Source organism: Pelodiscus sinensis, chromosome 23 (genome assembly GCF_049634645.1).
Source record: "Pelodiscus sinensis isolate JC-2024 chromosome 23, ASM4963464v1, whole genome shotgun sequence".
Classification (NCBI taxonomy): Eukaryota; Metazoa; Chordata; order Testudines; family Trionychidae; genus Pelodiscus; species Pelodiscus sinensis.
In genome coordinates, this window is record NC_134733.1 from 24,477,678 (window position 1) to 24,504,155 (window position 26,478).

Here is a 26,478-nt window from a genome sequence, read left to right on the forward strand (position 1 = left end):
CAGGGCTGTGTTGCCCTGCGCTGGTGTCCCTGGAGTTCGCGGGGGGGGGGGGGGGCGATGGCACCGTCGCCACGCTTGTGGCTGGATGCCGAGAGGGTGCCCGGCTCTCGCTGCCAGTGCTGTGCGCAGTCAGCGTGCCCCCCAGCACCCGCGTGGGTCACTTCAGTAACAGTAGGAAAAAACAATGAAGACAGAAACCAGCAGAATCTGGCCACCCAGCGCATGGGCCACACACAGACCCCCCTCGGACCGCAGCTTGCCCACCACTGGCTCAAAGGAAAGGACACGGCATCAGGCAGAAAGAGGCTCCAGTACACAAATGCAATCAGCATCCAGCTTGTACTTTTCTGCACAAAGGAATGGCTCTAGCCAGCTGCAAATCGCCTCCCAGCAGAGGGCAAACCTTGTGTTACTTCTCCAGTCGGACACAGCACTGTCAGCCCCTCTCCTGAACAGGCGAGTCCCAAAAGACCCCTGGACACAGAGCCCAGGACTCTGGAGAAGGTCATTGGGCGCTGCTTCTGCACAGCATCACGAGGCTCGTGACCGATCTCCTGAGCTTGGCTCCCTCACTCTGCAGAAAGCCGTTCCTGGAACGTACAATAGCCTAGAAGGCAGCCTCCACTTCCTAACCGGCCTGACCTTGGAGTTCTTCCTCTGAAACCCCAAAGCGTCTGGCTGGTCTACTTTCCTCCCTTCCCCCTAATTAAGGGGAGATGTCGTTGCACTGGCCTTGTTCCCTTCTTGGGAGCCAGGCTCGCTTACTCTGCATGCCAGTACCAGACTGTCTCCTTGACCCTGTGAAGGGGGGAAAACCAACCCTCCCCGCGTTCCCTGAGTATCCCAACCGGAGCTACTGCCCCTTCTCACAGGTGGGAAAGGGGGCCTGAGCGCGTCTTCGGGGTCACTTGGAAAATGAGCAAACTGCTTCCTCCAAACACGCTGCTGGTGACAGCACGAACAGTGGTTCGTGTGACAGGCAGGCACCGGCACCTTCTGGCCTAGTCTCATTTCTTTCTCTTTTGCTCTCACTCAACAAAAGCAAATGAGGAATTTAATTCAAGCGTGTAAAGCTTTGCTCTCAGAGCAGACTACTTCCCTACAAGTCCTGCACGAGACGAAGCTGCCTTCTGGGCCGCACGCTGCTGCTGATCACTCAAGCCAGAAATGTAGGAGTTGCTTACGAAAGTGGTTTCAAAGGTGAAAGACGTGCCTGCTTCTGGCTACAACAGGCACATCACCCTTAGGAAGCTGAAGCTGTGTACGTAAAGCTTCCCAGGCCGCATGAAACGGAGACCGGAACAGCACCCGTCCCCTCAGCCACCCATCCCTAATGCAGTAACCACCGCCACCAAAGAACAAGGACAGTTGTCAAAGAGCACCCTTCACTCCCTCCACTAACACTGGGATCAGCTCCCGGGTTCTGTAACAAATACTGTGCTCAAGGGCATTGCACAGACATGGGGGGAAGTAGATTTGAAATAAAGTAACATATTCGCTTTGTGTGCGTCTGGTTGAGTGGTTGGTTTTGGGTTTTCTTGCTAGGACTAAAGATACCATTGTCAAGGAGTCTCCTCCCTGTCTGGTTTCTTCATCTGCTTGACTCTGGACCACATGCAGACTCTTGTGTTTAAGAGATCACAATCAGTCACAACTGATTGTGAGGGCGTAAATCCAGCAGGGTGACCTTATTAAAAGAGCAAATATGGGAAGGGCCCCTCCCTGTTCAACCTGCAGAGCAGAATTAAAATGCATGGTACCAACAACCAACAACACTAAATCAAAGCACACGCCCTCGCATGCAAGTCCTCAGCAAGGATGAAACGTGGTCTGTCATGTTCCATGCGATAAACGAATCCCAACGAACCCAAAAGGGCACTGACAGGGCAGTAAAGGAAACACTGTTTCTCATATTTACCATCTTGGTGTAAGATTACGAAATATCTTCAGCCCAAACAGAGGTCCCTGAAGGTCTCCAGCTCCAAATTCTAACTGTTTAAATAGAAGAGAAAACAGTGAGAAGGCAGCATCTTTCCCATCTGTGCGTCTTGTCTGTGTACTGTTGCCGTACCCTAGGGAAGGGCTGGGGAACCGTTTTGGGGTAAGGGGCCATTGACGTACAGAAAAAAAATCAGTCAGGGGCTGCAGATAAGTGAGAAAAACAAAAAAAAAAAACCACGCCTCTCATCAGCATGGACTCCCCTGTGCTGGGGGGAGCCCCGAGCCCCAGGGGCCAGATCCAGGCAAGCCGGGGGCTGCATCCGGTCCCCAGGCCTTAGGTTCCCCACCCCTGCCCTAGAGGATGCATTCAATACCCCTACCTAGCCTAAGTCATTCCTGTCTGTCCACGTTAGCAGTCTGTCTTTTCTCCCAGCACTGTACAGGAGCACAAAGGGTCTCTCTGTGTACACTCCTGGGCTATGTCTAGACTGCAAGACTCTTTCGAAAGAGAGCGTCTAGACTGCACGTTGAACTTTCGAAAAAGCGGCTTGCTTTTTCGAAAGAAAGGATCCAGTGAGTCTGGATGCTCTCTTTCGAAGAAGCCCTATTTACATTGAAGAACGCCTTCTTTCGAAAGAGGAACTTTCGAAAGAAGGCGTTCTTCCTCGTGAAATGAGGTTTACCGCCATCGAAAGAAAAGCCGCGTTCTTTCGATTTAATTTCAAAAGAACGCGGCTTGAGTCTAGACGCAGGTGAGGTTTTTTCGAAAAAACCCCTGAGTCTGGACATAGCCCCAATGACTAGAGAAAAACGTCTGCCAACCACAGAGTATCATCAGCAGAGCACTGCTGGCTGCGGTCAGAAATGACAGGGCAACAAGCAATCCTTTGGCCCTGAGAGGATGCCCTTCGTATTTCAATTAGCCCCCTCCCCAACACAGAGCGATGTTCACAGGTTACAGATGTTTTCCTACTCCTGTGACCTTCACCTCACGGAGTCCCCTGAACTGCGGGTGGATGGGGATCTCTGCAGCCCAGGCCAGACTGGAATAGGGGATTGAGAAGTGGAGGCTTCCTCCTCCCATTCCTACCCCCCGCCACATCTAATCTGGAGATTCTCAGAGACGCCTCCTTGCACCTTAACACCAGAGTCTCTGCTGCTGCACTACAGGGGTGGTGCATGACAAAATGCTGTAAAACAACATCTGGATCCTAAAGGAAGCTGCATTTTAGTGATTCTGTAGCTTGGCTTAAATATTTCTAAGTATTTCCTTTGGGACCACTTTGGGTTATCCAATGCTATTGCTACATGCTCATATGGGCACAATCTGCACTGAAACCAAGAAACTGGGACCGTTTTGAGTCATTTTAGATAATGATCCAATATCCTGATGTATCCTCCATCCTCAATAAAGTGTGGTAAAAATCTAGACCGTATGCCATCTGAAGCCAGAGAAATGCAAAGTGCTCCACTTAGGAAGGAACAATCAGTTCCATACATACAAGATGGGAAGCGACTGTCTAGGAAGGAGCATGGCGGAAAGGGATCTAGGGGTCATAGTGGACCACAAGTTGAATATGAGTCAACAGTGTGATGCTGTTGCAAAAAAAGCAAATATGGTTCTAGGTGTGTTGTAAGCAAAACTCGTGAAGTCATTCTGCCGCTCTACTCTGCACTAGTTAGGCCTCAGCTGGAGTACTGTGTCCAGTTCTGGGCGCCACATTTCAAGAAAGATGTGGAGAAATTGGAAAGGGTACAGAGAAGAGCAACAAGAATGATTAAAGGTTTAGAGAACATGACCTATGAAGCCAGGCCTCATGAACTGGGCTTGTTTAGTTTGGAAAAAAGAAGATTAAGGGGGGACATGATAGCGGTTTTCAAATATCTAAAAGGGTGTCACAAGGAGGAAGGAGAAAATTTGTTCCTCTTGGTTTCTGAGGACAGGACAAGGAGTAATGGGCTTAAAGTGCAGCAGGGGAGGTTTAGATTGGACATTAGGAAAAAATTCCTAACTGTCAGGGTGATCAAATATTGGAATAAATTGCCAAGGGAGGTGGTGGAATCTCCCTCTCTGGAGATATTTAAGAACAGGTTAGATAGACATCTGTCAGGGATGGTGTAGACGGAGCTTGGTCCTGCCTTGAGGGCGGGGGGCTGGACTCGATGACCTCTCGAGGTCCCTTCCAGTCCTATGATTCTATGATTCTAACCCAGCCCTAGGGTTTGTGACTTCCAAAATACTCCATGCATCTTCTTGAGGCCTCCACTCAGATGTCCCCCGAAACTCACAATAGGTACACCTTGCCTCACCCAAACTGCTCAAGCCAGTTACACTGAGCTCGGTATACCTTTGCCCTTGCCAGTGTTCCTTCCCAAGTAGGGGAGAAGTAAATGTACAGTATTACTCATAGCTAGTGCTTCGCTTGATCTTAGAGCTGTACAAACTAACTCAACCCTGCAGCTATTTTTATCACTCTTGACTCGAATCCAGTTGGTTTTCCCTATAGCTTTGTGCAAGCAACCAAGCCTAGATCTGAAAGGGTACATCTACACTAGCCCCCTAGATCAATCTAGGGAGGCTAATGAGGGCGACCGGAATTGCAAATCAAGCGCAGGATTTAAACATTTGCATTTTTCCCAGCCGGTCGCCATTTTAGAAATTGACTAGCCCGAAGTAACTGCCCACGTCTACATGCGGCAGTGAAACGGGATTCCGATTTAAAGCCCCTAATTCGAATTAGCTGGTAAACCTCATTGCAGGAGGAATACCAGCTAATTTAGTTAGGGGCTTTAAATCGGAATCCCGTTTCACTGCCGCGTGTAGACACGGGCAGTTACTTCGGGCTAGTCAATTTCTAAAATGGCGACCGGCTGGGAACATGCAAATGTTTAAATCCTGCGCTTGATTTGCCATTCCGGTCGCCCTCATTAGCCTCCCTAGATTGATCTAGGGGGCTAGTGTAGATGTACCCTTTCAGATCTAGGCTTGGTTGCTTGCACAAAGCTATAGGGAAAACCAACTGGATTCCAGTCAAGAGTGATAAACGTACCCAAAGATGCTGATGGTCCCAATGGCAGGATGCTGTTCACAGCCCCAGGGAGGCAAGCTTCCGTAGACTTTGTGCACTACAGTGATCGCTGATAATGCTCGTCAGGCTGGTATGGCAGCATAATGGTTAAGAAAAATGCAATTAGAAAGATGCAGTGCTTCCCTCTCCCCTTATTTCTTTGGGGAAAAATATAGATTAAAAAAGAGAGACAGACCCAACGCCTGACCAAACACGAAGAGGACTTAAGAGAAGAAAAACAACTATTAAGGCTTCTAGCACTTTCCTTTATGTCATTTTATCAAGAGCAAAGACAGGAGACGCCACACTACCATTGCAAACCAGGTTTGCAAGCTCCTGTGAATAGCCACTCTGGGCCCTAAATAACCAATCTCCCAAGATTTCTCAAACTCCGGCACGGTTTCTTCATTTTGATACACCAAACGCTGTAGAAATGGGGATAAACACCGCATACAACTGGCTAGAAATAAAACTCAGTTGATGTTCCTACCTCTCCCCATCCCTTGGCTGAGGTCACCCGTCTAAGAGCAAAGTTAATCGATCCGCCTCCATTCCCATTCTGGGTAGAGAGGCTACCAGAGAGTATCGCTGTGTCTGTGGCAGTCAGTGGAGCCTGGAAGAGAAATGTATTGTTATTGGATTAACTGGAGGGATGAGCAACCTCAGTTACAAAAACACAATGAACACACTGCATAGACAGTCAAACCTGTGGATGATAGGAGAATGCGTAGGCACAGAGGGCCATGTAATTATCCGATCAGTGTTAATACGCTCCCAGCTCCTGTTCCTGGGTCTTAGTGTGGGCGGACACATGCAGTTCAAAATTCTATAGTTCAGCTTTACAAAGCAAGAGGGCAGCCTTGCCATCGACAGCACAAAACCACCTTATTGGACAGTTAAGCAAATACACTTATGACCCTACCCCTTGGACTGCAATCCTGTCAGATCTCATAAGTTCCACAGAGTCACCTTGGATTAATCCCTCAGTGGGAGACCTTTAAAGAGCATCTGAGTGCAGCAGCAGGTAATATGCTAATTCAGCACGGGGCACACGTCCCATGGGTCACACTGAACCAACGTGCCAGTGTTGTTCTTCCCATGCCAGAAGTGAAACAAAAGTCTTTGACCGCTCATGCTCACTGAGTGTCATCTGCTGCTTCGGACGTGGGTTCCCATGCCTTCAGGCACTGCCAGGCACATTAACAAGCTCTAGAAATCCAGTTTCAGGTGAAAGCATTTGTGAGCCTACTGGGTATTAATTCCAAGGAGGATGGGGAGGAAGGGACCCACACTGGAGCATTCTTAAATACAAAGCCCAGTGTTTGTCCTTTGAATGTGGGTTTACATCTTAAACATTGCTTTGCAAATGTGTTTGAGAAATACATGTTTAGCCCAGCAGTCAGTCCACCCTCGCTAAGGAAACTTGCTGGGAGTGGGGGCAGAGCCTTTTAGAATGCAAACTGGAGCCAAAACTCTGGCATTTGTCTCCTCAAAAACGTAGGTGGTCATGTCAACGGATGGCCCAGTTGTATCCATCTCCCTGCCCCACTCCCCTAAAGCTGGAAACCACGGCCCTTCCCTGGTTCAAGAGAACCCCCCAAGCAGCGCTGCAGCTTGTGGTGCTGTGGACTTCTGTGGCTCACTGACTCAGAGCCTTCCTCGCACTGGGAGTGCTCTTCGCTGCACTGTACCTCGATGGACTGGGATATGTGCATTTTGTTAATTTCAATCTGGGGAAAGCTGCTCCCTGGCACATCTTCATATTCTTCATCATAACGATCGAAGAGGTCAGTGGCATCTATTCCCACACTAATGGTGCCCTGGGGAGAGACAAGCAAAACAAGTTCTTAGCACTAACATCTTCAGTACACGTAGGCTGAACAACTGCTGCTCCTCTGGATCTTACAGTTTAAGAACATTATTCCGTTCTAAAATGCTTTCCCACCCTTCTGCTGTAGGAAAAGGCTCCCTCAAGCACAGAAGGAAATGGGTTATGCAGGGAAACGGCAAAGGGTTGTCACAGGCACAAAGCAAACCGTCTGGACAGCAGACTGGAGAGCTCACGGTGTTTCTTACAACAGTAGCAGCAAAACGTCGACTGAAGTGGCTACAGAACAGCAGGCAGAACATTTTCAGACAGAGGAGGGATATTTATTCCCTCGGAACTGATAGTGTTCGGCCATTCTGTAAAGCCAACCAACTGAATCTGTAATTAACCTTCTCAGTGAAGCTGAGCTAGATGTTCACCTCCTCTTATCCGAAACAATCGACATTTGAACCAAGGTATCACTGACCACAGAAGTCACGTGCTGTTGGTTCTGTTCCGATTGGGTAAGCCTGATTCCTGTCATCAGTAGGAGTGCTTGAAAACGACAACATTTTAGAATAGGGTTAGAGGTGTTAAACCTTTTCCTCTCCAGGTCACACTCAGGCCTTGCTGCTGCTATTGCATTCCTAGCAGTAATTGTGCCATGAGTCCCACAATGGTTAAGGAGATGGTCAGATCCTCCTCTCCCTCACGCTGCTGCCTCAGTGGGGAAAGGCCCTGGGAATCCATCTCTCCTGCGGCTGTGTCTAGCAGCGTCCCATCACAAGTGATACACACCACTTCCCACAGACCATCTAGTACATGAGACCAGAATCACAGGACTCTAGAACTGGAAGGAATCTCGAGAGGTCATAAAGTCCAGTCCCCTACCCTCACGGCAGGACCAAGCACAGTCTAGAATGGATCATCCCTGATTAGTATGAATATTAACTTTCCTCAGGGAGGGGCACCTGAAGCCCTGCAGCTGGGGGCTGGATCCTACAGCTGGGAGATGGAGCCCATCACTACGCAGGCAAATTCTAGAGCCCAAAACCCTGTGGTCGGAGCCTGCTGCCATATGGCCACAGCCTTCTGCCCACCACCGGGCTGAAGCTGGAACCCTGAGTGCCTGCCCAGGAAGATGGGGACCTCACACCAATGGTCTGCTCCTCCAGCATTGGTGTCCTCGGGGTGGGGGGGGGGGGGGGGAGGGCAGGACCTAACCCCTCCTGGAACCCCGAGAGGAGGGGCCACTGCTGTGCCCTCCCCGTCACCAATCACCCTTTAGGTGCAAGAAATGCCCCTCGTAGCCACATCAGAGAAACACGGATTATAAGTTTGGGTTTCAAAACTGAGAAAGGATGGCTCTAAACATTTATTTTCTCTCTTTTTAAAAGCAGCACACACAGTGGTCACAGAGCAATGCAAACTGTTCACACAAACATTTGTGATGAAAAGTGAGAGATGCTACGTGACTGCTTCGAGAACTAATTACTCACGTCTACTGAGGGAATGAAAATCCAAGACTGTCGAGAAGAAAGCTATTTTCTGTCACTGAACGTGGTGTTTACTGGCAATCTAAGCTTCACAGGGATTGTAGAACTCCTTCTGGGATTTGGAAAAGTTGTGCTAAAATTAAACTCAATGCATGCACTGTAACCAGAGACTGAAATTAGTGTAATGATCTAAGAGAATTCATAATCTATTCCTACTTTTTGAGTGTATCTTCCTCAGCAAAAGAAAAGAGGAACATTATAAAACCAAGAGAATGTGACTGTAAAACCACAAAAATTGCCAGGACAACTCAGGTGCAGTGCCCAAACCATTCTGAAATCACTTCTCGAACCAACTGTATTTCGTGCCCCTCTTAGCAACTGCAAAAATAAAACTAGCTTTACTTTGAGGTTACAGTAGCACCCAAACATTCCACGGGTAAGAACCTATTGCTTACGAGTGCACTGCAGACAGTCACCTTTGAGTGCATCAGCTTTCCAAAGCCTATACCTGCTTCTCAGATTTCAACCCTCTCATAGCCTGTGCTGCTCTTTCAAACAGTGCCAAAGGGTAGGTGACTTGGAAAGCTTGGCAGCACACACTCTGCTGCTGCAAATTAAGGAGGTAAAAGGGTTAACCAGTTACCCGCTAAGCTTATGGATAATCAGTGGTTTGACACCGGGGGTGGGGGTGGGGAGTGAGAAGGGAAGCTGCTCCAGGGCTAGTGAGCCCAACGTGCTGCAGGGGGTGCTCCAGCTCCTCTGGGGTGGCACAGCTCCCTGCCTGTGGCTTGCTGGACCCGTTCTGACCAATATGAAACATGGCAGTCGGACAGACACACCATGCCACACGCTGGGGGCTGCTTCAAGGTTAACCGGTTACACCTCGCATTTAACAGGTTAACACTCTTGTCACTCTTGTCTTAGCTATGATCTTTGAAAAATCATGGCAGACAGGGGAGATTCCAGAAGACTGGAAAAGGGCAAATATTGTGCCCATCTATAAAAAGGGGAATAAGAACAACCCAGGAAACTACAGACCGGTCAGTTTAACGTCTGTCCCAGGGAAGATAATGGAGCAGGTAATTAAGGAAATCATATGCAAACACTTGGAAGGTAATAAAGTGATAGGGAATAGCCAGCATGGGTTTGTGAAGAACAAGTCATGCCAAACTAATCTGATAACTTTCTTTGATAGGATAAGGAGCCTTGTGGATAAGGGAGAAGCGGTGGATGTCATATACCTAGACTTTAGTAAGGCATTTGATACGGTCTCGCATGATATTCTTATTGATAAACTAGGCAAATATAACTTAGATAGGGCCACGATAAGGTGGGTGCATAATTGGCTGGATAACCGTAGTCAGAGAGTTGTTGTTAACGGTTCTAAATCCTGCTGGAAAGGGATAACAAGTGGAGTTCCTCAAGGGTCTGTTTTGGGACCCGTACTGTTCAATATCTTCATCAATGATGTAGATATTGGGATAGAGAGTACGCTTATTAAGTTTGCAGATGATACCAAACTGGGTGGGGTTGCAACTTCTTTGGAGGATAGGAACATAATTCAAAATGACCGTAGCAAGTTAGAGAAATGGTCAGAGGTAAACAGGATGAGGTTTAATAAAGAGAAATGCAAAGTGCTCCACTTAGGAAGGAACAATCAGTTCCATACATACAAGATGGGAAGCGACTGTCTAGGAAGGAGCATGGCGGAAAGGGATCTAGGGGTCATAGTGGACCACAAGTTGAATATGAGTCAACAGTGTGATGCTGTTGCAAAAAAAGCAAATATGATTCTAGGTTGTATCAACAGGTGTGTTGTAAGCAAAACTCGTGAAGTCATTCTGCCGCTCTACTCTGCACTAGTTAGGCCTCAGCTGCAGTACTGTGTCCAGTTCTGGGCGCCACATTTCAAGAAAGATGTGGAGAAATTGGAAAGGGTACAGAGAAGAGCGACAAGAATGATTAAAGGTTTAGAGAACATGACCTATGAAGCCAGGCTTCGTGAACTGGGCTTGTTTAGTTTGGAAAAAAGAAGATTAAGGGGGGACATGATAGCGGTTTTCAAATATCTAAAAGGGTGTCACAAGGAGGAAGGAGAAAATTTGTTCCTCTTGGTTTCTGAGGACAGGACAAGGAGTAATGGGCTTAAAGTGCAGCAGGGGAGGTTTAGATTGGACATTAGGAAAAAATTCCTAACTGTCAGGGTGGTCAAATATTGGAATAACTTGCCAAGGGAGGTGGTGGAATCTCCCTCTCTGGAGATATTTAAGAACAGGTTAGATAGACATCTGTCAGGGATGGTGTAGACGGAGCTTGGTCCTGCCTTGAGGGCGGGGGGCTGGACTCGATGACCTCTCGAGGTCCCTTCCAGTCCTATTATTCTATGATTCTAAATAGGAGCTGCTGAGGAGAGTCTGACTTACCTGGAGAGTGAGGAAGGAGGCTCCGGCATTCAGAGAAAGAAAGAAAGAAAGAAAGAAAGAAAGAAAGAAAGAGAGAGAGAGAGAGAGAGAGAGAGAGAGAGAGAGAGAGATTTTTCTCTCTCACTTTTCTGTTTGAGAGCAGAGCAGTTTTTTCTAGGTGTGGAAGGAGACAGGCTTTCCCCAGAATGGACTTCTTGAAATGTGTAAGTAGAAAAAAGTTTAGATAGTCCATCAGGTTTTATTGTTTTCCTTGTTTGGAAATCATGTCTGAGCTGGTTAATTGTTTTTCTTTTTCGTAACTAAGGATTACAGCCCAGGGATTTCCCCTGAATCTATGTCACTTTGCGGCTATTTAACATGTAGTCAGTTACTATGCTTGCAATAGTAGTTTTGTTTTCATAATAAAAGTGTTTTCCTTTTAGTTTTGATGAACTGCTATTGGTTGATTGTTGTGTCCTTAAGTTACCCGGGTAGAGTCCATTGTTCTCTGTGGATTCCTTCTGTTTGTTTTCCCAACTCCAAGCAAAACAGAGGTTGGTGCAGGGGGGAGAACTTTGCCTTAGGGAGGGGAATCCCCAAGTGATCCCTTTCCCTGGAAAAGGGTTTATTTTATATTTTCTCTTATTCACTTGGGTGGTGGCAGCAAGAAATGAGTCTTCGTCTTTTTGGATCTCAGGGGGACCGAGATCAAACACGTTTGTCTGTGAGAGTCACAGAGACAGGTTTTACAGATTTTATTCTACTAGCTAGCTCCCCATCTCTGCACTCAGGTTGGGGAATTGAGGCTTGACAACTCTAAACAATAATTATCATCCCTACTTCAAATCTCTGGGAAATGAATCAACAGAATAGCCAAAGGAAGCTAAATGGAGATTTCAGGCTTAAGTACCAAGCACGCTTGACAAAATTCAAATACATGCATTCCAGAGAGTGACTGATCAAGTGATGCTGTATGTTTGCAAGCACTGCTTTCAACAGCACTTCTTTTTCCAACCTAGAGAACTGTTCCAATGCTTTTATGCTGCTCTTCATCTCTTGCAAATGCACTGGTCATAGCTGCAGAATTGGATGATTTTCCACATCAAATGTCCAATCTCAGAAGAGCGGGTTTGTTATAGCTTGTAACTCACTTTCATATTCTACTAAATATGCTTTTAAAAAATGAGTTAAACTTCAGCACTGAAGAAGTAGCAGTATTTTTGTTGAATCTAGATAGTGAACAAAGACAGAAAGCAGCAGCAGAAAAACTGAAGTATAAAGAAAAAAGCCATAAGTTGAGTAAGGCACATTTTGCTTGCTCAAATTTCTGTCTGCTAGTCAGGCCACTGTGCATTCCAACTTGCACAGAGTTTACATCCTGCTTCACTTCCACTTACATTTCTTGAAAATGCGTTCTTCAAGCTGAAGTAGATTTGCACTTCAAAGAAAGCCTGTTGTAAAGTACTTCACTTCACCATGTTTCTATTCTGCTGCTATATTCTGCACACAAGCCTAAGATCTCATCTCTAGGGCTCTACCAAATTCACAGCCATGAAAAACACGTCATGTACCATGAACTCTGGTCCGGTGTGCTTTTATGCTATACAGATTTCACAAAGGAGATGAATGTTTCTCAAACTGGGGGTCCCAACACAGATAAGGGTTGCTGGGAGCTAGCCAGGTTATGGTAGGAGGGGCGTGGTATTACTTCTTGTGCTGTCTTTGGAGCTGGCCAGAAAATGGCAGCTGGTGGCCAGGTGCCCAGGTCTGAAGGCAGCAGCGCAGAAATCAGTAGGCAGCCAAAGGGTGGTGGCTGCTGCCTGAGGGTCCAGCTCGGAAGGCAACAGCACAGAAACCAGGGTAGCAAAACCACAGCATGATAGCCTTACTGCTGCTAGCAGTGGTGCTGCCTTCAGAGCTGGGCTGCCTGCCAGCAGCAGCACAAAAAGGTGAAAATATCACAACCCCTCAACTTTGCCACTCCCCCACTTCCTTCTTTCGGGTCAGGACCCCTACAGTTACAAAACCATGACATTTCAGATCGAAATATTTGAAATCATGACATTATTTTTAACATCCCATGACTGTGAAATTAACCACAATGGACTGAAGTTGGTAGGGCCCTATCATCAGCTACTCTGTAATGGGCAGAAAAAAAATTACTCGTCTGAGTTTTTTCTAAAAACTTAAAATCTAAGTTTCTTTACAAAAAGATGATCATCTACCAGACCTTTTCATAAAGCATTCACTTGATACTTACTGCTTTTTATGGACTCTCTGCCTTTCCCCCTCTCTCCCCCTTCCTTTGTCAATTATTACACAGATCTTATTTAGCACTCAATGTCCACTGGCCTACTGTGGTAATCCACTAACATAATAATCATTCATGAGGTCGTTTTAAAGACAAATTGAATCTATGAATGAAAAAGAAATCTGATGAAGAGCTGCACTACTTGGTCTTTTTATCAGATACAATAGAACCTCGCAGTTACGAACATCTGGGGAATGAAGGTTGTTTGTAACTCTAAAATGGCATTAACTTTAATCAAAACATTATGGTTTTCTTTCAAAAGTTTACAACTAACTACTAATTTAATACAGCTTTGGAAATACCATGCAGAAGAAAATACTGCTTTTAAATCAACTTAATTTAAATTAAACAAGCACAGAAAGTTTCCTTACTGTGTCATTAAAAAAAAAAAAATTTCCATAATTTAAATAGTGTACATTTAACAGTACTGTATCTGCTTCATTTTATTTATTTATTTATTTTGGTCTTCACTGCTGCTTGCTTGTACTTTGGGTTCCAAATAAGGAGTCTGGTTGACTGGTCAGCTTATAAATCTTTAACTTGTCCTCACCCTTGCCTAATTAGGAACTATAGGAGATTAATTCCTGGAAATTACTGTATTTTTTCTCATTAGTATTATTTTATACATCAACAGATTTGTATCTGGGGTTTCTTTTTCTATACCAGCGGTAGTTGTAAATCTTCACCTTGAACCACAATAGCAGTATGTAAAGTTTCAAACAGAAAGCAGTATCACTACACATAAAACTCTTTGGAAGAGTGCAAGAAGCTCCTTAGACCAACTCAATTGGGGTGGACAAAGTAGGGTCCAAGGTGCAGCGGGGCGTTCAGGGAGGGTGCCTGCCTGCCGTGGCCCCACGCCACTCCTGGAAGTGACTGGCTACTGCTGGCAGGTTTCCTCATGCACCTGGCAGAGTGGAGGGCAGGTGGAGCCCCACACTACTCCATCCCACACAGCACTTTCCTCACAGCTTCCATTGGCCAGAAACCAGCCAATGGGAGCTACAGGAGCAGCGCTGGCACGAGCGGGCAGCACACTGAGATACACTGCCCCCTGGCTCCAAGGGATGTGCAGAGACATACCAGCAGCAGCCGTCCACTTCTGAGAACAGCGTGGGGTCACAGCACATAGGTTGTCTGCCTCAGTGCCCCCCTGTGCCATGGGCCAGGAGCCACCTGCGGTAAGTGCCTCCTGGCCAGAGCCTGCACCTCACCCTCCTTCCTGCACCCCAACTCCTGCTCAGAGCCCACATCCAACACTCTGCACCAGCCCAGAGCTCCCTCCAGCACCCAGACTGCAGACCTCCCCCATTAATTTAGTAGAAGTGTACAGCCTGTGATGGCTAGTCAAAATTTATGGAGTGACTCCAGTGACAATTACTGTCACCCCAATGTTAACTGAATATTCTGGGATGGGGAGCTGTCCATCAGTGGTATTTTTGGAAGCGTATTTCAGCTACCTGCCTTTCCCAAGATGCATTTCACTGGATTATGAGCCAATGTAGTAGATTCCATGATGAAAATTTTCTCTACCACTAAACAGGAGCAGTCAAATCTCAAACAGCTTATAGTTACAGATCTTGGCAAGGAAACTGTTTTTAGCGGAACTATTTGCCTCAAATGCAAGCACAGACAGAGCAGCAGTCTCAAAGAATGGATAGCATCCCATCAGATGGGGGGGGGGTGGGCGGGGAAGAGCGAGGTGCTGCTACCAACTACTTACCTTTAGCCACATGTTCAGGGAATACAGGAGAACACAATATCCCCAAATGTCGGAGCTGCGCATGAGCAGCTAGAATGAGAAAAGGCTACTTCTACACTACAGCAGAAAGTTGCCTTAAGCTACACAACTCCAGCTACATGAATAGTGTAGCTGGAGTCGACGTACCTCAAATCGTGTTATCACAGGCTCTACCCTCAGGGGCTTGATGGGAGAAACTCTCCAGTTGACTTTCCTTACTCTTGTTCTCTAGGGTAGAGTAACAAGGTTGATGGGAAAGCGATCTGTGGTTGATTTGGCAGGTCTTAACTAGATCTGCTAAATCGACTGAAGGCGCATCGATCTCAGAGCTGGCTATCCGGCCTGTACAAAAAAGTTAAATCTGCATACATGGTAGCAAAGTGCAACAAGTGAGTGAGGAAAGGGTTATTAACACAGCACCTCAAAGCAGCTTGCATTTGGACCGATCACCTGAAAGTCTCTCTAATAAATACAGGTGGTTTTGAATCGTGAGAGCACAGAACAGATTTTAATGACTGCTTCACTGTTACAACTCTTCTTGAAAGTTAAAGTACAAAGTACTTCAGAATCTCTCTTTCCAGCTCCCAAGACACACCTCATGCAATGGCACATCTAGCGGAAGCCTCACCTAGATTTGCAGGCTACCACTTACAAGCTGGTTGAAAGTAAAGCCCCATATACTGAGGGTTGGAGCCAGCACAACTGTTTTCAACAGACCCTGGAGCTGAGAACTCATGACAGAGTCTTGGAAAAGCTGCCAGTAAGCATAATAAGGAATACAGGGGACTTTCTAAAATAATTTATAACTGCTCCCCCGCTTTCCCACTTCCTAAGGTCATACTGTTTGCGCAAGTCAGGAAACTCTCATCCATGGTTTAGATTAAACCAGGTACTTCAAACAGTGCTGGAAACACTTTAATAGAAAAATACTGCAGCGAGGAACTGTTAGAATCAGATTAAGAACATAAAATTGCTCCCACATGGAAATCCTACCCATCAGGTTTCTAATGGCACTGAATATTTATGGCCAAGTTATAACCTCCAAAAACAGCGAGTATTCCTGCAGCGCCGTAGAGACTAACAAACACAGAGATGGGATCATGAGCTTTTGTGGGCACAGCCCACTTCTGCAGATGACTGGAGTAGAGGGGTCCAGATTGCAAATAAGTAGCATAGAAAGAGAGGGGATGGAGAGGGAAAGAGAAGGGGAAAAATGAAGAAAAAAATATTGTCAAAGAGAATGACCATGCTAAATGCAAGTCCCCTGGACTCCACCTACACAGCTGGGTTTCATTTACAAGTCTGACCCCTTGAATAGAGGTTTAAACAAAGACCTAACCTGGATGGGCCGCTACTTTCCACATCCTGATATAAAAAGCTAAGCACCGGGTACTTAGAATACTTAGAGCCTACTCTAATCGCCTCATTCAGCACAGACACTCCAATTGCCTCCTGTTTCCCTCCCCATCCCCACTCTTTCTCTGCTATTGATTTGCAACCTGGCTCTCTTCACGCCAGTCATGGGAAGCAGCGGGCTGTGCCCAGGGACGCTCACGATCCCATCGACATGTCTGTTAGCGTCGAAGGCACTGCAGGGCAATTCGCTGGTTTTTAAATGTTTTTAGTTACAGACTCAGAACTCCTCTCTGAAACTCTGCAACACCAGGTTTATATGGAAATGGACGTACCTGCCCCTATCATGCGGACGCCATATTGCCACACTGAGAGGAGCCATCCTGTGTGCTCGCCGTTGGACAGGGCTAGGTCAGCTCAGGATTTAAAAGCAAAAGGGAAAACGATGCAGCACTTCAAAGACTAACAAGATGGTTTATTAGGTGATGAGCTTCGGCGGAGCAGACCTGCTTCCTCAGATCACGATTTAAAAGCAGACCCCTGAAACGAGAACCTTTGTCACGTCTAGGCAGGACGCTCCAACAGAGAACTCTCATTTCAGCAGAGAGACAGGGATCTTCCTTAGACTCAACCCTCAGCCAGAAAGATGCAAAGCATGGCCCCGCCTGGCACAGTCTGTCTCTCGGAGAGTCTGCGTGGTGCAGATAAGCACTCTCTAAAGTCATAACCCCCGCTGGAAGTTTTACCTCTGCTCCTTCCTAGAGCAGGTAGAATGAACTGAAATAATCCATGTTTATGCAGCAGAACAAAACCATCAGGATTAATTTAAGTTACCCTGGTCTTCTGAATCAGCTGAGCGTATTTTTGAGGCTTCATGCTAGATGTATTAATGCGCTGGACTAGCGGAGCAGGCAGCTGGCTTCAGGCTGATAGAGACCATATGGATGGACTGAACACATGCTCAGACATCCCTCTTACCAACCGACAGGGACACAGACATCTCCCATCAACACCATGCCCCTAGAGCACGGGGAAGCACATGATGAGGGGTTTGGGAATATGCCCAAATCTGTGTTCCCTCTGGGAGTGGCGGGATTTCCCTGGGACACATTTGGGAGTTCCAGCTATTCTCAAGACCCCATATACTCTGCAGCAAGACTGATCTTCATTCTGCAGCAAGACCTCGCACACACGGTACCCTTGCATGGCTCCAACTGGAGGATTTTAGGGAATTGACTATGAAAATGGATACTAGAGTCAAAACAGTATCCAATTATTTAATTCGATATTCATTTCCATTTTGGGGGCTATCCCATAGTTTGTGTGTTTCAATAAGCTGCTGAAAACAACAGTATTAGGAGACATTTTTAGGGGGGGAAATTGGAGGTTTTAACACCTGACCTAGGGACAACCAGGGCTTTCTGGCTACTGATACCAGCAAGAGGCACTTGGGGCTTGCAAGACAAGCTCAGGTGCTGAAGGCCATGGAGGCTGGAATGTGGATACCAGCAGTCCCAGATAACCTCTAACTCCTCAGGCTAGTCATCTGGGGGAGATTTTCAAATGCACAAATTCCCATTGCTAATCAATGGGAGTTGGGCACTTAGCTTCTATTTGTGCTTAAGAAAACTGCCCCCTTTCTCTGTGCCTCAGTTTCCCTTCTAAAACTGGGATGCTGATCATTCCTTTCTCCCACCCTTCATTGGTCTTGTTTATTTAGACTGCCAGGTCTACGGGACAGGAACAGTCTCCTACATTTATGCACAATGCCAAGGGCAGTCAGGCCATCATCTCCGTTTAGGCCACTAGATGCAACCATAATACAAACAAAATAGCGAATTCAATGTTAATTCGGAAAACTCTCTATGAAGAATTTCAATGTTGATTCCCTATAAAGATTAATTAGGCGAGCTATTGTTTCAGGCTCTCTGCAGACTCGGACAGTCATCACTGCTTCCGTTTACGCTCACTTGCTGTTGGAAAGTTTTCTTTACCAGAGTAAGGGCTAGAAATGTTTTGTTTTTCATTTATTGCAATGAATGATTGGATTGTACCACACAATCCTGCAGCAAGGGATAGATTAGTACATTTCACGCCTACAGAATCACCAAGTATATGAGATGCTGGTTGCACATCTGTTTACATAGGAAAGATGTTGGAAAGAAAATGCATTTATTTACATCAAAACTTCTTGGCTTCGAAGGGTTTGTTTACACAGCTGCTGGGAGGGTGCCACTTGCAGATACAGGCAGTCCCCGAGTTACACGGATCCGACTTATGTTGGATCCGCAGTTACGAACAGGGATTTTCTCGCCCCGGAGGACTGGAGCGGCAGGACACCTGGTCCCACCGCCCGCCTCCTCCAGGGCGAGAAAAGCTGCTCCCCGTCTCCCTGGTCTGCTGGGAGAGCCAGCAGATCAGGGAGACGGGGAGCAAAGTGGTGGCGGACCCGGGCCGGACCCGCGGCGCTTCCAGATCAGCTGGAAGCGCTGCAGGTCCAGCCAGGGTCCTCCGCAGCTTTGCTCAGCGTCTCCCTGGTCTGCAGACCAGGGAGACGCTGAGCAAAGCCTCGGAGGACCCGGGCCGGACCGCGGCGCTGATCTGGAAGTGCCGCGGTCCGGCCCGGGTCCTCCGCCGCTTTGGTCCGTGTCTCCCTGGTCTGCTGGGGGTGGGACGCAGCTAGTGCCCCCCCCCCCCCCCAGGAAGACCAGGGAGACGTGGAGCAAAGCCTGGGGCCTGTAGTAGAGCAGGTGGGGCGCTGCCGGTTGGTCCTGCAGCACTGCTCCTTGGCGCTACTGGACCAACCCGGCAGCACCCTAGCTGCTCTGCCCCAGGAGTCCTGATTCAGCCGCTGGTGATCAGTTTCAGCAGCGGCTGAATCAGGACGCCTGGGGCAGAGCAGCTGGGGTGCTGCTCTGCCCCAGGCGTCCCCAAGTCAGCCGCTGCTGAAACTGACCAGCGGCTGACTACAGGAAGCCCGAGGCAGAGTTGTTCTGCCCCGGGCTTCCTGGAATCAGCTGCTGATCAGTTTCAGCAGCAGCTGACTTGGGGACGCCTGGGGTTCTTAAGTTGAATCTCTATGTAAGTCAGAACTGGCATCCAGATTCAGCCGCTGTTGAAACTGATCAGTTTCAGCAGCGGCTGAATCTGGATGCCAGTTCCGACTTACATAGAGATTCAACTTAAGAACAAACCTACAGTCCCTATCTTGTACGTAACCCGGGGACTGCCTGTACATCCAAGGTACCCAGCCAATGCCACTGTCCAGGATGCTGTGGCTAGACAGCTGTTTTTAGCACACTATCTAGCCCATCTGCCCACCTACATAGGGACCCACACTCCCAGGTGCTATGGGAACACATCCCAAAAAGGAAAAATGACAGTTTCTGGATTTCATCTGCAACGCACCCACCTTTATTTCCTCTCTGCTCCTGTTTTACTATTATTATTTCCAGTAGCAGTTACAAGCGTGCGAGGGCAATGCTTTCCAAACCAAACGATGCCAAGGATCCTGTACCAGCAAGCTCAATCTAAAAAGATTCTGTCATGCTTCCTCCCGAGACGTGACAATGGCTCGGACTGCAAAAAGCATCCACTTACGATATCACTGTCGTTTCTATGGAAACTGATTGAGATTATAAGCAAAAAATTGCATCTTCACTGCAGAGAGTCACGCAACAAGAAAAGTTTAGGAGACAGCTTTACTCCCACGCAAATATTCACCAGAAAATGTTTACATTTCTTTAGTGGGTATTGCTAATTATTACAAAGGAAATTGCTTCTCGCATAAATGTAATGTGCCTATTTTTCAAGTTTTGTGTAACTGAAATTCCCTTTTTATAATTTTTTCTTTTATAACAAATGTGGGGTTTTTTAATTAAATAATTTTACAGGCAGCAGGCTTTACAACAATAAAGAAATAATTTCCATAATGAGTCTTCCTGTAAAATGTAATCTGTTCCTGGGGATCACACAGAACTGGGAAGGCAGCCAGTTCTATGAATAAAAGGAGCAAGAGAGTGCATCACTGATCAGCTAGTCACAGAAGAAAAATCAAGGAAGTCAAATAGTGAGGTTAGGAATGTAGCAATTCAGGTGACTGGCATTGTGTTACAAGGTCAGCGAGAAAAACTGGCGATAGCAGCCCTGAGACAGAAAATCAAGCACCAAATAACCCTGCAGAGAATACTATATTCCAAAAGGAAATAGTGTACGCTCATTAAAACGGGAGTAATAAAATCAGAGGACTTGGATTTGGATCGGGATGTACTCTGCAGCATTTTGAAATGTCTGCAGCATTCAACTGTCAGATTTACGTATACTGATTAAAAGGGGAATTAAACTACTCAATACATGAAATTACAGTGGAACAAATCAATTCAGCTACAGAATCTATTTCTAAAAAAAGGCAAGAATATAGACTAAGCATGCAAATAAAAGAACTTACAAATCTGTTTGATACACTAGTCAAACAATGAAGTATGATCAAATTAAACTCCAGTATCCTGTACCCTACCAAGCTGATCAATGCACTTTTAGACAGCTTGGCTGGGGAAACTCCCTTTTCATTACGTTTTCCCAATTTTGTTACTCAAGCTAGGGATGTGAAAAGTTAACCGGGAAGGGCTAAAGAAGCCTCTGTCTGCAGTGGACCCAGGCTCTGGCCCTACCTCCGCGCGGGGAGGGGGGGGGTGCTACTCCAGCCCACCAGCAAGTCCCTATTTCACATCCCTGTTACCCACTGATGAGGTGAAGACAAGCTCTAAGCAGAGTTAGACAGCACAAATGTTATGAAGTCACCAAGCAGACCACTGCTAACACCAGCAGAAGCAATGAAGAGAAATTTTAGATATAAAAATTAATGCAGACACAATGTCTTGGGAGGGTCTACTTTAAGTCTACTTTAAGTGCGTGTCTTTTCTGCTGTATGTCTCCTAGATAGGGCTGCTGCAAATCAGAGACAGCTGATCTTACCTGAGTCTGCCCTGGAGCTTTTTAAAAGGAAGCCCTCCCTGGGGGGAGAGAGGACATGGAGTGAGAGGAGACCAGAGCAGGCTAAGAAAGGTAAGGGCAACTTTGCCAGAGCTAGCCGGGCGGGAGGTGAGGGGCTCCAAACAGGGATTTCAGACCCACCTTTTCCTGGTAGCCTGAGAGCCCAGCTGAGAGCTGGAGAAGACTGTTCTGACAGCCCAGGCTGACCCCAGGGCACTGGCCCCAATGCCCTTTGTAGCTGAGGGACCAGAGCTTAAACCCTGCTAAAGGCTAATAGCGCAAGACTGAGACTGCCTGATGAAGGACCAAGCAGGCTGCTCGGACCCAAGAGTGGGGTCACTCTGCCACAACAGACATATTAATTATGCCCATTACTAGGGCTCACCAGCTGCAGAGTTTCACACGGTTCTGCACATGCGCAGGTGGTTCTGCACTGGCTCTTCCGGGTTGTAAGCTACTCGCCACGGGCAAGTAGATTACATTATTTGCCGAGCCCTGCACATTACAAAGACTCTACATAAAACACAGACCTTGCACTATATTCTAAGGCGCACACTGTAAGTAGCAACTCCGAGAGGGGTAGAATAGTACCAGAGAAAAGAGCTTTCCGCAGGGAGAATCTCTCTGAAATCTGATGTGTGAGGAAAATGGGGCTAGGAGCTGGGTGACTCTCAAAGTATCAGGATTCTCAGACACAAACACATAAAGGGATTTACTTTCTCCAAGTGTGTCCCTGACTTTCTAAACTCTTCTGCACATGTCAAAAAGCAAAAACAAAACTCTAAAAGCAAATAATCCAACTTAAAATCTGCCAAACTGCCTATATCTGGTTATTGCTCAGCTTTTCTGGTTAGAAATGCTTTATTTAGCTGGAAACATTTTACAGAACTAATAAAACGTTAGAAATTTTGAAATAGCTTGCATTCTTATGAAATGATCACAGCTGTGCTCCCTAATTCCACAGGAATGCTGCCTAGAGAGACATTTCCATAGAATGCCAATAAGCAACTGCTGTAAACACCCAGATGGCTAATTTTATCAAAGAACACAGAGGCTCTGGCTTACACGGCAAGCTCTACTTTTTATTGCTCACAACGACTGTGAAACACCCAGAAAAATGCCAAATTCCTGAAGTCGCAGAGAAGCATTATACAGCAATAACCACCCCGCCGGGTCTGTTCACACTTCCCTCAGAATATCCATTTGCACCAAACCATCCTCATTTGCCACAGTGATGTTTCCAATATCTGAGTGTATCTGAGTCTGGGAATCCAGAAATGGGTTTGTCCATGTCCTGGCGGCAAAACTACTACTAAGAGATCGTTACGGTTGGCTAAGAGGAGCCACCTCTTGGGTTTTCAATCACTTATTCTTTTGCACAGGTTGTTTTGTTTTGATTGCTGTGCCCCTTGATCTCAGCTACCACACTGAGCAAATCTTTGCTCTCCAGAGTCATGGTAGCACAAATCCAGTTGCCTCCATCTTCCTCTGAAGCCACACTGAGCTCTGCTAATCTGCCCTCTAATCTTTCTGTGTGAGTTTGGGTAGAGAACGCTGCAGAAAAAAGAGCTGCCTGGTCTGCACAAGACTTGGTTTCTCTAAGGGAAACACAAAGGAAGAATCTCTCCCATACATCAGGGCAGGGGTGGGGAACCTCAGGCCTAGGGGCCGGATGCAGCCCTCGGCTTGCCTGGATCCAGCCCCCGAGGCTCAGAGCCCCCTCCCAGCATTGGGGAGCCCATGCTGGTGCTCCAGCCCCAGGAGGCAGCATGGGGGCTGGAACACACAATCTACTAGGCTGGCCCCCTCTAGGCTCTGATGTGAGAGGTATGTGGGAGTGTCTTTCTGCTTCTCAGACACAGGCCACAGCGAAGGGTTTTTCTCCACTTCTCACTTGTATGTGGTCCCCGACTGATTTTTCTGAGAGTCAGTGGCTCCCCAACCCAATACAAGTCCCCCACCTTTGCATGAGGGATTCATTTTAAACCCCTGTTTTGGCTTTGAGCTATTTCCTGTGGTTTTTAATATAGTTCTGATTTTGTTAAGACCATGAATGGAATACTACTTCCATTTTATCCTTCGTGCCTTAGCAAAAAAGTTCCACTAGAGACCAAACCATATGCAAGAAGAAAACACAAAGTTTCTTCTGAAGGCAGGAAGGAGGGGAAGAGGAAAGTGAGCCTGGGGGGCAAACGGCACAAACACACACTGCTTGGTGGCCTAACAATAATTTGCAGGCTCCTGTATATTGGATACATTTTTTTATGATTAATCTTTATTTGATTTTCCAGAGCTAATATAGGCAGCACAGAGAAAACTGTCATAAAAGAAGAATTAAATTACATACTGTAAAACTGTGTCAGTCCCATGGGAATGAGTAGAGCGCAAGCCATTATTCAACAATACGGGATATGATGCCCGATGCATCTGAGCATTCACAGAACAACTGGTGGTCAGTTGTCCCTACGCTGCAGGGGCAAAAGGAGAGTGCGATGCCCGGGGGCTGTGGGAAGAATGGAAGCCGTGGGGTCACTACAGTTAGAGCCTCACCCAGTTTAGCTCTTATGCCCTTTCTGAGCAGCAGGCAAGGCGCACGCGCTTACCACCAGGCAGACTCCCGGCTCAGAGGGGGAATATCTGTTGAGCTACACAAGATCAGTCCCCCAGGGAGCCAAAGACAAATGTAAAATTCAGCCAAGTTCTTCCTACACACACCTACAGTAACAGAGAGGAAATGACCACTCAAAAGTAATGACCAGCACCTAGACTTAACCTCATACCCTCTCACTCCGGCAGGAGACGTTATCCACCAGAAAGATCTACAGGGGTGAAAAGCTTGGTTTCTGCTCTTCCTTTTTAAAATCAGTCCTTCAATAATTCTCTTTGCTTGTGAATTACATCGAAATTACACAATCTCTGCTCTAATTACACAATAAGTCAGAGATACCAGACAACAAAGGACAGGACTGAGCACTTATTGATGGAATAAATATTTTCTTCTGTATATTAAGAAATCAAACTTAATAAAATGTTCTGTTTGCTCTGTCTCTTTGCCCACGTTGGCCTGAGACAGTAACAGTCAGCTCCAGGTGTCCAGACACGGAAGCTACGCTGAGCCGGCTGGCTGTCAAGGGAGGAGAGCTAAGTGCCACGCTGCGCGCCCGTAAGGGAGAGCACCAGGGAAGGAACTCTGAATAATTTTAGAATTATGACAGGTGCGGAATTGTGCATCCTAATAAAATTGCTACAGGTTGTACCTCCCCAAACTGGGACTCTCTGGTCTGCAGCATCCATGGTCCAGGATAACCTTAACGGTACCTGGTGAGCAGCCCTACTAGGCCCCCATGCAAAACTGGCAGAGACCCCCGCCCTCCCGTGCAGCCCCTCCCTCCCACCACAGGCAGCAGATGTCTATTAAATGCTAAATGCTTCCCCCCCCCCCAACCTATATTTCCCTAATATGTTGTAGCATTAGAAAAAAGTGTGAAATCCTCAAATAAATGTGGTTAGATAAAACCCTGTTAATTTCAGATCAGTCCTCTAGCCATAAAACCCTTTGTTATGTCTAATCATTTAAGGCTTCAATTCTTAAGACTGGATGTGTTTTCTGCTTTACCTTGGGGTTAGTTCTCTGCTGAAGTCTCCTTTCTTCCCTCTCTCTCTGCAAACGTTCAAATTCTTCTCTAATTTCAGCCGGAGTTCTTCTCCTCTCCACAACCTGTGCACAAAGGAATTAACTGGCAACAGAACCTCCAGCCAACCATCACAGATAATTTAATCACTACTGGAATTTAGAGAAAACTAGTGTTTTTCAGTCCCTCTTTAGAGACCATTCCCTTTCATGTCACAACAGGACTTTGTTTCTGTACTCCATTGCTACATCAAAGATACTGTCGTTTTTATTAATTACTTTATTTAGAGTTATAATTTATGCACCTGTTCCTGGCCCAAAGCACTTTTTACACAATTAAAAAACCATAATACAAACAACAAAATTCTGTCTAGTTAGAACCTGTATGTATTTCAGAGATCTGAGAAGCAAAATGTCTGAGGTAATCTCTTATCACACGATCTTCTGTGGTGAAAGAGGTAAGGAGTTCTTCATACCTGGGAAAGGTACCGGGCGACACAGCTAACTACAAGATGGAATAGATTGTTCTGCATTAGGAATTAACACATATTGAAAGAGGCCATTCAAGCTGAAATGGGCAGCTAACACTTCTGCCCTCCTAGAACAAAGGAGGGTTAGTGGAGGCCTCAAACACATATGGAAAACCAGCTACTGGGTAGTGATAGAGATGTAGCCATGTTAGTCTGGTGTAGCTGAAACAAAATACAGGACTATATAGCACTTTAAAGACTAACAAGATGGTTTATTAGATGATGAGCTTTCGTGGGCCAGACCCACTTCCTCAGATCAAATAATGGAAGAAAATAGTCAACCATATATACCAAAGGATACAATTTAAAAAAAATGAACACACATGAAAAGGACAAATCACATTACAGAACAGAAGGGGGATGTGTGTGGGGGGGAAGGAAGGTGAATGCCAGTGAGTTAATGATATTAGAGGTGGGGAAGGGGAAATGTCTGTGAGTTAATAGTATTAGAGGTGATAATTGGGGAAGATATCTTCCCCAATTATCACCTCTAATACTATTAACTCGCAGACATTTCCCCTTCCCCACCTCTAATATCATTAACTCACTGGCATTCACCTTCCTTCCCCCCCACACACATCCCCCTTCTGTTCTGTAATGTGATTTGTCCTTTTCATGTGTGTTCATTTTTTTTAAATTGTATCCTTTGGTATATATGGTTGTGACTATTTTCTTCCATTATTTGATCTGAGGAAGTGGGTCTGGCCCACGAAAGCTCATCATCTAATAAGCCATCTTGTTAGTCTTTAAAGTGCAGCTACTGGGTCTGAGCCTACAGACTCAAGAGGATGGTTATTTTCTACCTAACCATTTATAATGCTCCTGGCTCTGTGGTTTCTAGTTACTTTATGGCAACTGAGCAAAGCTTCAGATCTGAGGGACACTCATATCCTCCCCATCCTTTTTAAAGATACTTTTGCAGTTGGGGAGTTTCTTCCCTTATTTCTCTCCCGTTCAAGTTTGTTGTGGCCTCAGCTCTCTCGAGCTGCAAATATCTGTATACTTCCAAACACAGCACACAGATAACCACAATGGTGCACTGCATCATACACAGCACCAACACCACAACACACTCAGGCCATGGAGTTATGCACACACTAGGTAGCAACGTAGGCCTCTCACTGCCTTGGGTGTGCGATGAGTTACAAGTGGATGGCATCACCTGATGTCATCAAGGTACCAGTTGCATGTGGTGTCCACCCCCCC

At 46.5% G+C, this 26,478-nt stretch overlaps 1 protein-coding gene across 3 annotated transcripts in view; it reads right to left on the minus strand.

Annotated features, from left to right (window-relative positions):
- Nucleotides 1-26,478, minus strand: part of DNAJC11 (DnaJ heat shock protein family (Hsp40) member C11) — a 63,813-nt gene that overhangs the window by 14,627 nt on the left and 22,708 nt on the right. For all 3 annotated transcript variants that reach the window (XM_075906136.1, XM_075906138.1, XM_075906137.1), the window contains exons 4-7: nt 24,728-24,829; nt 6,701-6,829; nt 5,500-5,622; nt 1,919-1,992 (exon numbers count right to left, since the gene is read on the minus strand). In XM_075906136.1, coding sequence (XP_075762251.1) covers nt 1,919-1,992; nt 5,500-5,622; nt 6,701-6,829; nt 24,728-24,829 — 428 coding nt within the window. The remainder of the gene's footprint in view (nt 1-1,918; nt 1,993-5,499; nt 5,623-6,700; nt 6,830-24,727; nt 24,830-26,478) is intronic.